The sequence below is a fragment of the Diaphorina citri genome, unplaced genomic scaffold, assembly GCF_000475195.1.
Source record: "Diaphorina citri unplaced genomic scaffold, Diaci psyllid genome assembly version 1.1 scaffold39, whole genome shotgun sequence".
Taxonomy (NCBI): domain Eukaryota; kingdom Metazoa; phylum Arthropoda; class Insecta; order Hemiptera; family Psyllidae; genus Diaphorina; species Diaphorina citri.
In genome coordinates, this window is record NW_007377476.1 from 90971 (window position 1) to 106448 (window position 15478).

The 15478-nt window shown below is 33.4% G+C and overlaps 2 protein-coding genes across 4 annotated transcripts in view; one reads left to right on the forward strand and one right to left on the reverse strand.

The window, feature by feature from the left end:
* The window catches only part of LOC113468954, a 72456-nt gene extending 66807 nt beyond the window's left edge, over positions 1–5649 (forward strand). For all 3 annotated transcript variants that reach the window (XM_026826290.1, XM_026826295.1, XM_026826301.1), the window contains one exon: positions 5431–5649. In XM_026826290.1, coding sequence (XP_026682091.1) covers positions 5431–5547 — 117 coding nt within the window. In that variant the 3' untranslated portion in view covers positions 5548–5649. The remainder of the gene's footprint in view (positions 1–5430) is intronic.
* LOC103513033 (homeotic protein distal-less) overlaps positions 1–12936 on the reverse strand; it is a 65249-nt gene extending 52313 nt beyond the window's left edge. Inside the window, exon 1 of the mRNA XM_026826303.1 lies at positions 12201–12936. Within this exon, the coding sequence (XP_026682104.1) occupies positions 12201–12510 (310 nt within the window). The 5' untranslated portion in view covers positions 12511–12936. The remainder of the gene's footprint in view (positions 1–12200) is intronic.
* Between the last annotated feature and the right edge of the window lie 2542 nt (positions 12937–15478).

Here is a 15478-nt window from a genome sequence, read left to right on the forward strand (position 1 = left end):
AATACCACGAGTAATGTTCACATATCTAACATAAAATAAACAGTTCTGAAAAAGAAGAGAGAAAAACCTTCAACAAGGTTCGATTCAGAAACGTTATGAAATAACTAAACAACAGTCAAGCAGAGAATTATTGTTCTTGATATTCTCGTATTGTTGGAAATAAAAGAAACATGTTAAGTTTTGAGACAGTAAATTGACAATTTTTTGGTGTTTGCGTGGATGCCAAGTCATCATGGAGAATATTGTTTCACATCTCTCATGGAAAGGAAGAAAAAAGAAAGGAAAAAAAAATATCTTGACAGCCTCAACAAGTTGAGAGACAAGGCCGTTTGTAAGGTCTCCTCTCATACTGAGAATAGGACTCTAGGAGGATGAGAATGACTTGCTACTTGTAATCGCTTACTCTGTTGCTATCTGATTCTCAAGTTTCAACTTCCAAAGAATATTTTGGAAGAAAGCTTGATAGTCTTATCCTAAGATCAACGCATCATAGTTTCAAGGATGTAGCGATTCTGCCATTCTGACTGGGTAGGAAATGCTTCACATTAATCTTTAATTGTGCCAATGAGGGTAGAAGCAAAACCCTATACATAAATTATACTTAGTAACACCCTGTACATACGTGCTTCATTGTATTACTGTTGTTATTTTTTCCACTCTTGTGTTTTGATTTCCCTCTCGACTTTTCACATAACTTCAACTCCATCAAACAAATAATAATTCTGTCAAAACTGTGACAATGCACAAAATCCTCTCCAGGAAATATCAATTTGGTGTAAGTACCTACAGATATGTAGGCATCTATGAAATTTATCAGGGAATATGCTCGTATTAGAGACCACTATACAGACAGGGTAAACTTGTAACTTGTTACAGATATGTAGGCATCTATGAAATTTATCAGGGAATATGCTCGTATTAGAGACCACTATACAGACAGGGTAAACTTGTAACTTGTTTCACAAGGAAAAACTTTACCACGTGGTCCATTGGTTGGAAAATTGCCCAATAGTCCTATGATCGCTTTATGATCTTGGCACAAGTCGTCAGGTGGGTTTTTCTAAGTTGCAATTATTTCTATTAATCAACGTCAATGAGTCTTGTATCTTCTATCTTATTCACGAGCGTCGGCAAACGTCTCGACTGAATATAAAATATCGTACATCTCTTCAAAGGATTAAAAAAACATCCGTACCCGATGAGATTCGAACCTGCTTCGTCCACGTTAAAGCAACTGAAGGTCAGTAACGTGAATTTCATTACGCTATCATTGAGGTCTTCATCTAGTCCCATGCCCTAGCTAGTCTATCGATAGCAACGAAATATTACAAACGCTATCATCCAGACTCCAGAGTCCTCCTCAGACGTCTTTTGATTTTACTTTCGGTATTTTTTAATTTGCCGCATTTATACCTAGAAGTAAGTATTTTGTAAAGCAAGACTTGACTAATTTATAAGCATACGTAGTTTATAATGAATTTAAATTGAACCTTCCGGTAAGCGGCTGCTGACGCTAAGCTCCATTCAGATTAGAGATCGACCCTATACTCTTATGCCGAGATATGGAGGAGGTGTTCGATGTAGGACCCTTTAACACAGCTTGGAACAGCTGTTCTATAAAAGACAGTCCTCTAATGGAATAAAACTTCTCATAAAAGGAAATTTGTCCAAACATCACTTCGTGTTAGGTACCTATTTTCATGATTTTATCGTGTATCTACCTAGTCGGGATATGATGTCCAAAGATGACATATCAATCACCCCTTTTGGGAAATCTATTTCTAAATAAGTTTTATTTTACCTTTCATAATTAATTAATTGATATGACAATCATCTACATAGGTAGGAAGGTAGGTACTTCTCATTCAACAGAACTACAGAAGTAGTTTTATGTTCCCTATTCCAGTTCAGTACAATATTTTCTTACCTAACACATTGAAATTACTATGGTTTTCTTTACGTCTAATGTAGGACCCTTTAACACAGCTTGGAACAGCTATTCTATAAAAGACAGTCCTCTAATGGAATAAAACTTCTCATAAAAGGAAGTTTGTCCAAACATCACTTCGTGTTAGGTACCTATTTTCATGATTTCATCGTGTATCTCCCTAGTCGGGATATGATGTCCAAAGATGACATACCTATCAATCACCCCTTTTGGGAAATCTATTTCTAAATAAGTTTTATTTTACCTTTCATAATTAATTAATTGATATGACAATCATCTACATAGGTAGGAAGGTAGGTACTTCTCATTCAACAGAACTACAGAAGTAGTTTTATGTTCCCTATTCCAGTTCAGTACAATATTTTCTTACCTAACACATTGAAATTACTATGGTTTTCTTTACGTCTAGATTTCATAATTTAAGGTGTGTATTACTCACGAGTACTGTAGGTGTCATACTGTCCTATAATTTGGACTCATTGCCTATTATGTTTCATAGTGATAACACTACTTCATCTTGACCCATAAGCTAATTTATCTCTCTTTAGCCGTTTTTTACTGTTTGTTATGATTTTGTATGTCCTTTCTTTTTCTCGACGTCTTAACAGTTGTATAATACTCTTTGTAGGTACATTATTATGAAACACGTCCTTGTAAGTACTTTATCAAAAATAAAGTCCTAGATACCCCTTGATAATTTCGCCGAGCCATGGCAGTCCCTATTTATGTAATTAAAATTGTACTCAGTGGTCATTGGTATTACCAAGGAGTTCTTTAATCTTTAAAACGATGAATGAAAGATTCCCACATGCGATAGAAAATTCCCAAGGGTTTTCCATGAGAACATGGTTCTCTAGGAGTCCTAGCCATACAGTCTGAATTCAGTAAGTTTACTAATAAATTAATTAGTCATTATTTTCTAATCAACAACGTACTGCGGTAGCATGTCGCTTGGTAAGCAGGAGGTTTCGAGTTCGAATCGACAACCGAGGAATAGAATTTTTATTCTCATTGCTTTAGTGAAGAGATTAGTTAGTTCAGTAGCTGCAGTAAAACGGTATTTTTTTCTCGAAATTATCATGTGAGCCGTTAGGTCTATTACAGATTACGGCGTCCTGAATTCAGTAAGTTTACTAATAAATTAATTAGTCATTATTTTCTAATCAACAACCTACTGCGGTAGCATGTCGCTTGGTAAGCAGGAGGTTTCGGGTTCGAATCGACAACCGAGGAATAGAATTTTTATTCTCATTGCTTTAGTGAAGATATTAGTTAGTTCAGTAGCTGCAGTAAAACGGTATTTTTTTCTCGAAATTATCATGTGAGCCGTTAGGTCTATTACAGATTACGGCGTCATCCTGTATTTTATTAACATTTTGTACGACACCCTGTTTGTCTGGATGTTCGATGGACAAGCGTTTTGCCTGAAAACATGTAGGAAGATATGAAGGGAAAGAGAAAAAAAAAAGGTAAAGGAATTACGATCACGAAAGAATATTTTTCCAAGGTAATTTTTATCATTTTTATTTCGAGTCTAGACTGAAGTACTTTTTATACTGGGTAGCTTATGTCCTGCCCTTCACGAGACAAGTTTACTTGAGAAATGATGGTATTATCATTGATGGAGTTTAAATTGGATAGAGAGTTTAAGTATTTGAACAGCAAACATCTACAGTACAGTCGATTGAAAGATATTTGTACCACAAAGTCAACTATGCAATCCTGTAAAAATATAATAATAATAATAACAACAAAAAGAAATATAAAAAAGAGCTACGTGAAAACTTGTCACTTTCAATAAGAATGACAGTTCAGATTTTTTTTTTTTTTTTTTTTTTTTTTTTTTTTTTTTTTTGTGGGACATTAGTTCATAAAAATGATTTTATTTCTGGGAAATATGAATTATAACATTTATAACTGGAACTTTATTCTGTCCGTACGAGGATAGTTTTGATTTTCATGGAAATTGAAAACTTTACCATTTTACCTTCGTCATGTTTTCTTTCCTCTTTCTTAAATAACGACTCATGTGATCAATTTGATCATTGTTTTGTTTTCAAAGCTCAAAAGTATCTGAGCACTCGGATGTAGTGAGCCAGACCAGTTTTAAAAAACATCGTCTGGCAACTAAATGAAACCAGAGCTTACATCAGAGACAGCAAACTCGCCTACCCTACATTAACAATACTCGTATGTAGTATGTACTTATTCTCATATAATGGAAAGATTCATTAGTAAATTGCAATAGATATTTAAGTACATAACCTCGGTACTGTTTTCAGCCTCCAATGGAGCTCAAGCTTAACACTATCGGAAGGCCTACCCTACATTAACAATACTCGTATCATTAGTAAATTGCAATAGATATTTAAGTACATAACCTCGGTACTGTTTTCAGCCTCCAATGGAGCTCAAGCTTAACACTATCGGAAATCAATAAAAATGGGGTCAATTTGAAATCTAGGAGTCCTATCGGCTGACTGATATCATACTCCATACGGTGCTCGGTGCAAGTTTACTCTAAATATAGTTATTAATTAACGAGCATTTTTAATTAGCGCGTTACTTTACGGCACTAAACTCGAAGTGGTGCTTGAGAAAAAAAAGACATTTTTTTTACACTTTCAAGGTACTATCTCTCCTTTGGAAATGTTCGATTACTTACTTTTTTACTTTCCTTATATTTATATGTATTTGTCAAACCTCCTCAAAACACCAATGTAGGGCCCAAGATCTTTTCCCTTCAAACTGTTGTATTTCGTGTGTCTGCTTAAAATGATGTTGGTACTTTCATTGAAACTTCTTTTATTTTCATCTTGGCAACATGATAGAATCTGAAATTTTCAATTATTAGACGTGATCTGTACGTGTTTATAAGCCAGCTTGTCTGGTAGAGTAGTAAATAGTGAGATAAAGATAACTATACTCCTATACATGAACAGATAGCCAACTCCATTTAATAACTTGATCTTCACTCTGTTAATGTAATATATGGTCATAGCAATGTTTATATCGGTAATGAGGCATTACAATATTGCATAACTTTTGTTATATCTCACTGGACTTGTGATCTTATGACAACTAGGTGTAGGTATGTTAAAATGTTAAATCCAATACGTCTGTGTTGTTAATACTTTCTATTACATTCTGTATGGGAAACCTATACTGAGTAATTAAGTACCTACTTCCTACATATTGAAATCTGCCAAATATTCGAACTGTATTGTTTTGTACAACGCTTATGGTACCTGAGATCAATCAGTGTGATTTCTCAATTATTTAGCCTTAAGATACCATGTTTACAACGTCTATTGAAATCAATGTTCAAATTAGTTTTTAACAATTTGATGTTTTCGAATTTTATTTTATTTCGTCTGTTTGTGTCAACTGTGAGAAATGGGTGAAAATATCCGTTTGAAGGTCCTCTAAGTGCAAAAAGTGATTAACAATGTTTAATGATTTAATATCATTTTTGATTCCAGACTGTTGCTGCTGATCGAAGACCATCCAATGTTGTCCAGGTTTTCATGCTATCGACCATTGCCATCCTGTTGATATTCCTTCTCTTCGGGATTGTGGTGTTCATATACTCTGCTTAGACATAGACACACAGTGTTCCGTGGACAGCAGCAACTTCTAAATGCCAGTTAACATTGTACGCAGTTAAGTTGATTGTGTTGTGTGTTTGTCTGTCCGTTTGCATGTGTTTTTTTTTTTTTTTTTTTTTTTTTTTTTTTTTTTTTTTTTTTTTTTTTTTTTTTTTTTTTTTTTTTGGGGGAGGGTTGCGCTTTATTATTGCTTTGAAGTTGCTTTTTGTTCAGTTTATGTAAAGATACAAATTTTGGTCGAGTTTTTCATCAAACTTTACAATATAAAATATGTAAATAAATATTTTCTAAGTTATTTAGCTCTGATATATAAAAGATGAAGCCAGTATCAATAGCACCTTCTAATTTAATTTAACGCTCTGTTTAAACAACAATAAAAGAATTATTATTAGGATCTAACAAAGGGTCTGCGATTTCGTTTGGTTCATAAAGTTATTCTAAACAAACTAATGTATAAAGATAACGTTGAACAATACACTCAATAGGTATATTACCTATCTAATAAAGCGATAATTAAACTCTCCCACTCTATAAAGAAAACTGAGGTAGGTGTACAAAAGAAGTGGAGGTAAAAATCGGTATGCACTCTGTTTTTAAAAAGAACTTATTGCTACACAATGGGGAAATAATAATTGTTTCTTTTTTACTCAAAGTACCGCAAAAGGGCGTTTCTTGTGCATGGCAGGGGTTCAAATGATCGGCTTTGTAAAGATTTAGATTTACTATTGAAACCAGTTATAAAACAGTTAACAGTTATCTAATATCAATAAATACGTAAATTTGACACAAATCTATCGAGAAACATCCCTAAAACAATGCTAAAACTTGTGTACCTTACTGCAATAGGTAGACACCGACTTACTGACCTACCGCAAATATAAATCTTTCTTTTTAGGGTGAAACTTAACAGTCAGAGAAAGTACCGAAATATTTATCATATTTAAACAGTTATGATATCTCAAATGTATTGTTTATGGTTTATTTTTTCAATAAACTGCTTTCTATTATACATAATACGAGTATGTATGTATATGTATAATTAATCATTACATTCCTTACTATTAATTTGTTTTTGATATACAATAACTACCTATTTGCTCTCTACTCTTTAAAGGCCTGTTTGTGTAGGCATCTGATATTCTCAATGTTATTATTACTATCAATTTTGTGACCTATATTAAATAAATATTCATCATAAAAAAGTAACATTGAATTATCCTGGTTTCATTTGAATATCCAAGATATTCGTAGAATGCACACCGAGATCTATTTTGCATTCACAATTTTCCAAGGATATCTGTACGTTTTTCCATCGTAGAATTTCATGTTTCCCATTCAAGGTTGTTCAATACTTGGTGGAAAAAACTAAGGTAATAATGAGTTTCGAAGAGAAAAATTATAATTGACCACACGATGCAAGTACTAGGATATCATAGATACGTATAGCCGTACCTGATGTATTCCTTTTTTTTATATATGGTACATTCTGAGACATTTCGATAGAGAAAAGATCAACATGACAAAGAGATAGACTTTTCAGATGTGATGACTATTTAGTGTCATTGTTATTACATATTAGGTTTCTTGGATTCTCCAAGGTATTTCTTTGGTTAACAGGTCATGCCCGGTATTTCTACAAGGGTTTGGCGGTTTGTCTCGGTGTTTGACCAGTATCAGGGGTGTTGAACTTTTCCTTACGTTCTACTCTTAGTTTCAGAATTCCCTCACAATATATCAGGTGTCAAGTATTGTAGTTTTGGTGAAGTGTTTCTTCATGTTGTTTACCACAGGTTTTAGTTCTTCCAGATTCAATATCAGTTTAAGTTTAATTGATAGATTTCCATTTTGATGGTCCTTGGCTCTGTCTCTTTTGCAATGTCTATCCTTGAATCCAGTCGAGACACAGGTCACTCCGAGACGTAGACCCGACCATAGTGGGAGTCAACGTGTTAGAATATATCTAGATTTCGACCCTGGTTATACCAAAAGCGAGGTTAACACTCAAAATCTACTGCTCAAAAAACCAATAGCTAACCAAAACAATGTTTCAAATCAAACGTTGAAAAAGTTCAGTATTTACAAAGATTCAGTTAATAGATAGGCTTTATACTACAAGGTATTATACTAGACCATAGGTGAAATTAATTAGGTTACTATTATGTAGGGTGATCATATATTAAGATAACGTGTTAGATGTGTTGAGCAGTGGTGTATTTTTTGTATTGCAGTTGATGCTCGACATCAAATTAAAATTACTTAGTCAAAAAATTACCATAAAATTACTCTCATTTTCATAACCATGAACTCCCGTGGTTTTTGCTCACATAATAATAAAATGTAGTAGTAAAAGTATTTATTCGTGAAAATTTACAATCTATTTTTTAATAGTTGAAATTTTAGAAATTTCGCTATACCCTGCTTGATTAACATCGGCACTGACATTGTCATGATTATTTCTTACTTGCTTGATCTGTTTTGTAACAAGCTTTTATCAATAACATTTTAATGATCTTCTAAGCAGCAAGTTTAGTTCAGTACATGGAGATAATGTTTCTTCCGAATATCTTGCTAATCATAAATTCAGATGTAGGTTTTTGTAACCTAGTAGGTAGCTACTTAATTTTACAATCGATGAAAGATGAAACATGGAATCCAAAAAATATGTTCATTATGAGAAAATCTTCAATAGGGTCCATAGTGTTATAAACCTTTCTTAATTTTCCGTTTTTCTTTAATGTCCAAAATACGGATCCTATAAAAATGAATAGCTCGTTCCTATAGGGACTTTAGCTAAAAATGATGTAGAAAGAGGCCTGTCTGATCACTATTTGCAACAGCAGACAGATTTTTTTAGGGTCCCCCTTGTTACAGTAATTAATTAATTAGTAAAAAGAATAGTGCCGCTCTTTGTGGCGGCAATTTCAACATTAGCGCGGTATGGCGTGGTGTCATTGCGATATATTAATTTTTGTTTTTTACTTATATCTCTAATTTAAATGGTTTTTAAAGAATTGAGACAGTAATAATACTGTGTTACTTATTTCCCTATTTATATCATTTTCTTATTTATATGTACATATTATCAAAATATAATTATTTATTTTGTTTATCAAAATATAAAACTGAATATCCTTTGGTATTTTGCCTACATTGTGTCTTCATTGTATAGATATTTTTATCTCGAAGGTCAGTCCATTGAGCCCGTTTTTTCGGCTCTATGATGATTATTTCCCAAGGAGTTTGATGTGTAAACGTTTCGAATAGAAAACGTTTCAAAACTCGAGTGAGAATAAACCATACCACCAGTGTACCCTATGCCTAAGCTATACATTTGTGTAAATACTGCCATAAAGCCTCCTCTATAGGCTATCAGTGTTGCAAATGGCAAATAAGTATATTATGAATACATTAACGTGTGTGCAAAATGAGTGTCTAGGGTGACATGTATTGGCAAAGTGGCAGTAGTTTAAGTATTGAAACACCTATCAATATGCAATGTATAAACAAAGATGTTAGTGTTTTTGTGGGCAGAGGAATATAAGCCAGAGATAGAGAATAGTGCTGCTAATGTAAATGTATATAGATCTAGAGTACAATTTGTTGAAACAGACATTATTCTCCTTGCACATAAATTAGGGACACAAAATATGAAATATCTAGTACCTATTCTAGATTTAACCCCATACACAAAAAGCCCAAACTGAGGTTTAGGTGTAGGGGCTGGAGAGCCCCAAAGGATGGGTTAAGTTTCTACGAATCTACCTATTCTAGATTTTGCCTAGATAATAATGGTGTTATCAGATTCGCTCCCATCAAATGACTAGGTAAATGAAAATAATCAATCTATCTATCTGTTGCTCCTACATTGTTAAAGTATTCATTCAACTAAAAATTAGATGTACCTATATTTAATAGTGTTCTGCTTCTTTATTTTTATTTCGTATTTTATCAAGTACCTATCCACAGCTGTTAGATTTTCCAAAAACCATTAGATAAAACGGTACAGCACACTAATGATATTTTTCGCACTAATTGAAAACAAAAGTTTTTCTGTATAAATTATGACGAATTATTTTTTAATATTATTTTGTTTTTATGAGGGGCTTTGGTCTGGATTGTATAAAGTCTACCGAGTTCTTATATCATACACATTGTGTCTTGGTTCATGGATTAAAATGAATAAAAATTAGCCGTGTTTTTTTTTTTTCAATCTTAGAATTATTATTATTATTTTTTACTAGCATAATTTAATATATTTAGCCAAGTAGACCAGAAATTTATAGATCAATCTTAGAATTATTATTATTATTTTTTACTAGCATAATTTAATATATTTAGCCAAGTAGACCAGAAATTTATAGATGAAGGATCTTTATCCTTCGTGTATTAGCTGTAGGTACTTGAAAGAAAAAGCTTTAGGTACTTGAAAACTGTATACGTACATTATAGTAAAACTCAAATATCTGAAATAACTATTGTGAGGATTACTTGGACGAGGGAAATCGAAAAAAAATCAACAATCATGTTTAAAATAAATTTTCTGGAAATCCAGATCATCGATAGCAACCCCGGTTCTCAGATAAAAAAATATTCAGCGTACTTAACATAAAACAGGTACCAGTATTCAAATCTGGGAATTAATCGACTCGCGACTCGTTTTAAACGAAAAAAATCGACAACTTTATTTATTATTCATACAACTTGCTCATAAATTAATTAAAAAATTAATCATACTCTTCAGGAAAGCTATTAATTAATCTTGGGGTCAGAAGGTGTTTAGGTGTACTTATACATATGGAAAAAAATCAGAAGTGTTAAAATAATCATAGGTACCACCTACCCACCCGAGTAGAAAAGTTAATAGATTAATAACAAGGTATAAAAACTAATTTACTTACATCAGAGCTTGATAAGTATTTTAAAAATCAATAAATTTTAATCATATTTGGGTTTCGAAACTGTTTTTATTATTATAATCTTCTTATTATTGCCATCATCACTCTGGTTCTATAGTTATAATTATACGTGTCAGTAATTAATTAATTAGTTATAAACATTACAGTTGAAATATTTACCTGTAGGATAGTCAGCCCTAGTAGCTCAAAGAGGGAAGTTGAACTCGTAATCTGGCGGGCTATAGGGTTCGAGTCCCAGTAGTGACATGAAATTTAAGTACCGTCATTTTGAGGTGGACATTTGTAAATGCTTGGCTTAAACAGATTAAAACCAAAGCCTTTAGGATGAGGAATTGAGGATCTTCAATTCCTCATCCATTTAATACTAACCCTACTGTTATTAGTGTGATTAGGTATTTTTGAGAGAAGGAGGTAGACAATTGCAAATACAAATTGGTGGAGATATCAGCTTCACTCTTTTTAAATAGGAAGATAGTGAGTGTCTCTCAATATGAGGCACACAATAGCTTCTTGATTTCAGTTTGAGGCTCAAACATATCTTCTCTGCTTAGAGGCAATTACTTATAAATACAGAAGGCATTTTGGTCCAACATAATCTCAAAGTCACCCTGTGCAGGTAATTATTATTTCGCCTCACATCAATCAAAAACGCATATAATAGCGGCACTATAATTAATGTCCATAGCTAAGTGTCATATAATATTTATCTGCAGTGTTATCTAAAGTACTTATATGCAGATGAGTTGTGTGTGATAATGTAGCATGTGTATTGTCATTCAATATGAATAGATTGAATAGAAATCTAAACACATGTACCCGTACCTAGTGCAATTGTTTGTGTATAAATGCACGGTAGATGTTGCTAGTAAAATTTGAATCAAAGCTAGATAAGTACCTAATAGGTACTATTTGAGTAGGTACCCATGTATCACATTATGAGTAGGTAATAACACAATATAGATCATGATGGGCATATTGTTTATAGCTTATAACAACAGGGCTACTGGATTTATCAAAATTGGTGGAGATGCAAAATTTTCCTCTGAACTTCAATGCGAAGAAACATGTCCATGGGGTAGAAATAATAATTTGGCAACTACCATTTTAGAGCTCTGAGATGGTGCATATAATGTCTGACATTCAAAATCTGGTTTTATTGATCGAATCAGTAGTTCTTCCTTCTGGTGTTTTGGAAGGTGACAAAGTATTGCCCTCTCTAACAAAACTCCTACTCTTCAATAAGAACAATGAGATACCCAAAGGTCTTATGTCTTTCTACATAGGTTTCGACGAGCCCCTATGCGTAATGTATCTACCAACCTATAGGTATATATGTAATAATATGAAAGAGAACTTATGTAATAATGTCCAAGTTTTTTCCCTGACGTTCGCGTTTTGTACGCTTATCAGTTTTACATCGTCCAAAACATCTTCTCTAACTTGTTATGAAAGATATTTTCAATTGTTTTTTCGACTGCAAAATTCAAATTTTGATTCGTAGGTGTAGTACTCGATTTTTCATGTACCACTGCTTGTAGGTTGACAATAGGTGGGTAATCATTTTATCAACTACCTATAGGTGTAACCCTTGTGTCTAGAATTATTTGTGCTTTTCGAGTTGTAGGTATACTTGGAGCCAAGATTGACAATGTTATTCACTGGCAATTCAAAGGGTTTACCTATTGATTTCTGATCCCTTTCCTTACATGCTAGTTTAGTTTGACTTACCATCTTTGGTTGGCGAGGGACATTGTGAGGCGTAAGAGCCCAGGTGATAGCTAGCATAGGAATTCTGGTGCATGGTCGGGAATGGATAGGCGGAGAGTGCTGTCCTAGGACTAGCAAAGCTCGGAGTATCGGAATGATGGTGGGTGCCACCGGGCTGGGGACTTTGGTAGTGATGCGAGTGATAACTTGTCCTTAGTCCCGCGTTATAGGAATGTTGCTGCAGCTCTATGAAAGCTGACTTGGATGTGGGTACACTAGTGGCACTACCCGTGTCCCCAGGGGTCACATGCCCTCCCTCCCCCCCAGCCATGTTACCTCCTGGCCCCGGACTTCCTCTGCCCCCTCCGAACGGGCTCTCCAAATCCGCGTAATTCAGCGTGGTAGAATTTGTGTGGACACAACGTGGGACGAAAAGTTTGCCTGAGGCTTAGGAGTTAGGAAGGGCGAACACAATTAGGGACGCACTATCACTTTATTTTGACACCTGGCAACACCATTGTGAAAAGATTAGATATAAGAATTATGAGATTAGGTTAAACTTGAATTAATAATGCAAAATTAAAAGCACTGAACACAAGAATTTAGTATCCAACGGCAATCTTCGGTTACAAATAAAATAAATAAAAAATTTGTTGTACTACTACCTATCTAATCAATCATTAGTAAAAACAATTAGTTAATCCACCGTGTTGCTTTTATTAGAAAAAAGAAATAAAAAACAGAATACGTAAATATGCTCCAGTAGTAAGTAATTATTATTTCTACAAATTATGAAAAAAACAAGTATTATTTATTTCTAATACCATTAAAAAAATTTAAAAACAGCAAGAGCAAAAAAGGATTAAATTTTATTACGAAATAATAGCATAATTATAAAGATATAATTGATTGTTAAATTGATAATTTAATAAAATTTATTATTTATTTATCATAATAATTTAATTTCAATTCTTTTAGAAGAAATATCGCGAACACGGGGTTTAGCGACTACGAATTAATGATAGTAACTACTATTAAAAAAATTATGAGGTCCACACTATCAGCATGTCCTTCTGGAATAAAAAACGGGTTTTCTGAGCAATACCAGATGGCAGCACGGAACATGAACTGGAACCCTTGGATTGTGGGCCGGGTCAGAACCGTCAGGATTGAAGATATCGATATAATCCTCGGTTCAGGATTCCATTGGTTGTGTTTACTGACAACCATTGGTTGTTGTATGCAATAAGCACCTCCTTCATGTGAAGTGTTGTTGTTTTGAACATTCAGTTCCTTTTTCTATATTGTTAAGAGTTTTTTCATTCTTTTTATCATCACTATCATTATTAACACTACCACCATCTACATTGTAGTTATTATTTCCATTATTCTTGAGCATTATTCTTATTATTATTAGCATATCTATATTCAACACCATTCTTCCAATGTACCTACTTGATGTTTCCCTATAGCACTGGGTTGACTAGGCGAAGTTTATACAAAAATATACTTACATATTTATATTTCCTATGTCGTTGTGTACTTTACTATCTAAATCTTTTAGACTTAGAGTAGGTACAAACAAAAATAACACACACTTAAAGACATGATATTTTCGTGTTACCATTCTAATTATTTATTATTATTTCATAATGTCTATTTTAAGTATGAAAACTTACCACATTTTTTTTATATCTATTCATTTCTACTACCTTTCATGTACTAGGTAGGTATAATGTAAATCTGTATCACTAATAGGTTACTAACTCTTCTTTTCTTTATGTTTAATCAACGTAAGTTTTATTATTGTTTTTGTTTACCTAGCTTCAAACTGCTGCTCTTTCTTTAGTGACATTTTGTTTCTTTGTAGTTTTGAAAACTATTTTATTGGTTTTCGTCTAAAGGAAAGTTTTTCTGTTCTAACTTTAGATTGTCATTTTATGTAATCTTCCCACCTTTGCTTTATATTCCCTTCTGTAGGTCGGTAATGTACCTGGTGATACCCTATTTGTTGTGCTAAAGTTCATCATGATAGTTTTAAAACGCTCCATGCATCTCAGGATCTCTACCTTAGGGGAGAATTTTTAGTGAATTTTCTATATTAAATAAATAAATATCATCTCCATGAAATTCTACAAAATAGGCGTTTCAATATATTTCAGCTATTTATTATTAGTGGATGTAGCACTATTCCCGTCGCATGTAACTAGTGGATGTGACCATTTTCCCTTTGTACATCTCTAGTGCTAGCTCGGAGTGCTACAAGATCTTCATAGGAGGGATGCTCATGCTGTCTGCACACGTCATGTTCCTCTCTTCATTGATGTTCCAGTCACCAATGATCAAATTGAAACAAACCGTAGCAACATTCGCTTCATTATCTCCCCAAGGGGTCCCCCTTCTTGTCTGCCACGATATCAGGTCAATTGAAGTGTGTTCGAAATTACTCTATTTTCTTTGATTTCTCTCTCTCTCTCTCTCACTCTCTGTTTCCTTCTCTCTCTCTCTCTCTCTCACTCTCTGTTTCCTTCTCTCTCTCCTATTATTTGTGACTTTTTTTATAACGTCCAGTGAAAAATGTGAATGTGTGTTCATACTTTTTAATTTCTTGGGTAGAAATGCATTTCCCTTTAGTTACCTAGAATGTGTATTTTTGTGTGTGTGTGTGTGTGTGTGTGTGTGTGTGGGGTGGGGGGGGGGGGGGGTGAATTGAGGGGCTTTTTAATAGCAATATGATTCCTTTGTATTGTGTATTGTCCAATACTTTTCGTATTGAAAACTTTGAAACTCGTTTGGAGTTACTTTGGCCATTTATGATATGAAAAGAATCTCGCTCGAGATATGTTTGATGTTGGTTGTCTTGAAGTCCTCATCTCATTGGTCTTCACATCATACAGCTTTAGCTTTCTGCTCTGCCGTATTATTATTTTTTTCATATTAATATTACATTTTGTATTATGCATTTTTTCTATAAAAGAAAAGAACTGCATAAATTATGCAAAAATAAACATCAGAAACATGTTTGCTAGTCATCAATTCTGAATACACTTCATCAATATGTAAGTAGCAAGTAGCATGGTAGAAACCAGAAATATTACACGAATGACTGCATAAGGTAGATCCAAAGTACTAACCTGTTTATTCATTGTGGTCTAGTGGTTCATTCAATTTGCCACATTGATTATATTTAGTAAAAAAAATCACATTTTCCAATGGAAATTGAAAATTGAGAAACCTCCAATGACGAACCTAAAAGTCACTATCTCTGGTTGTTTTATCTTTGTTATACTATTTATTAA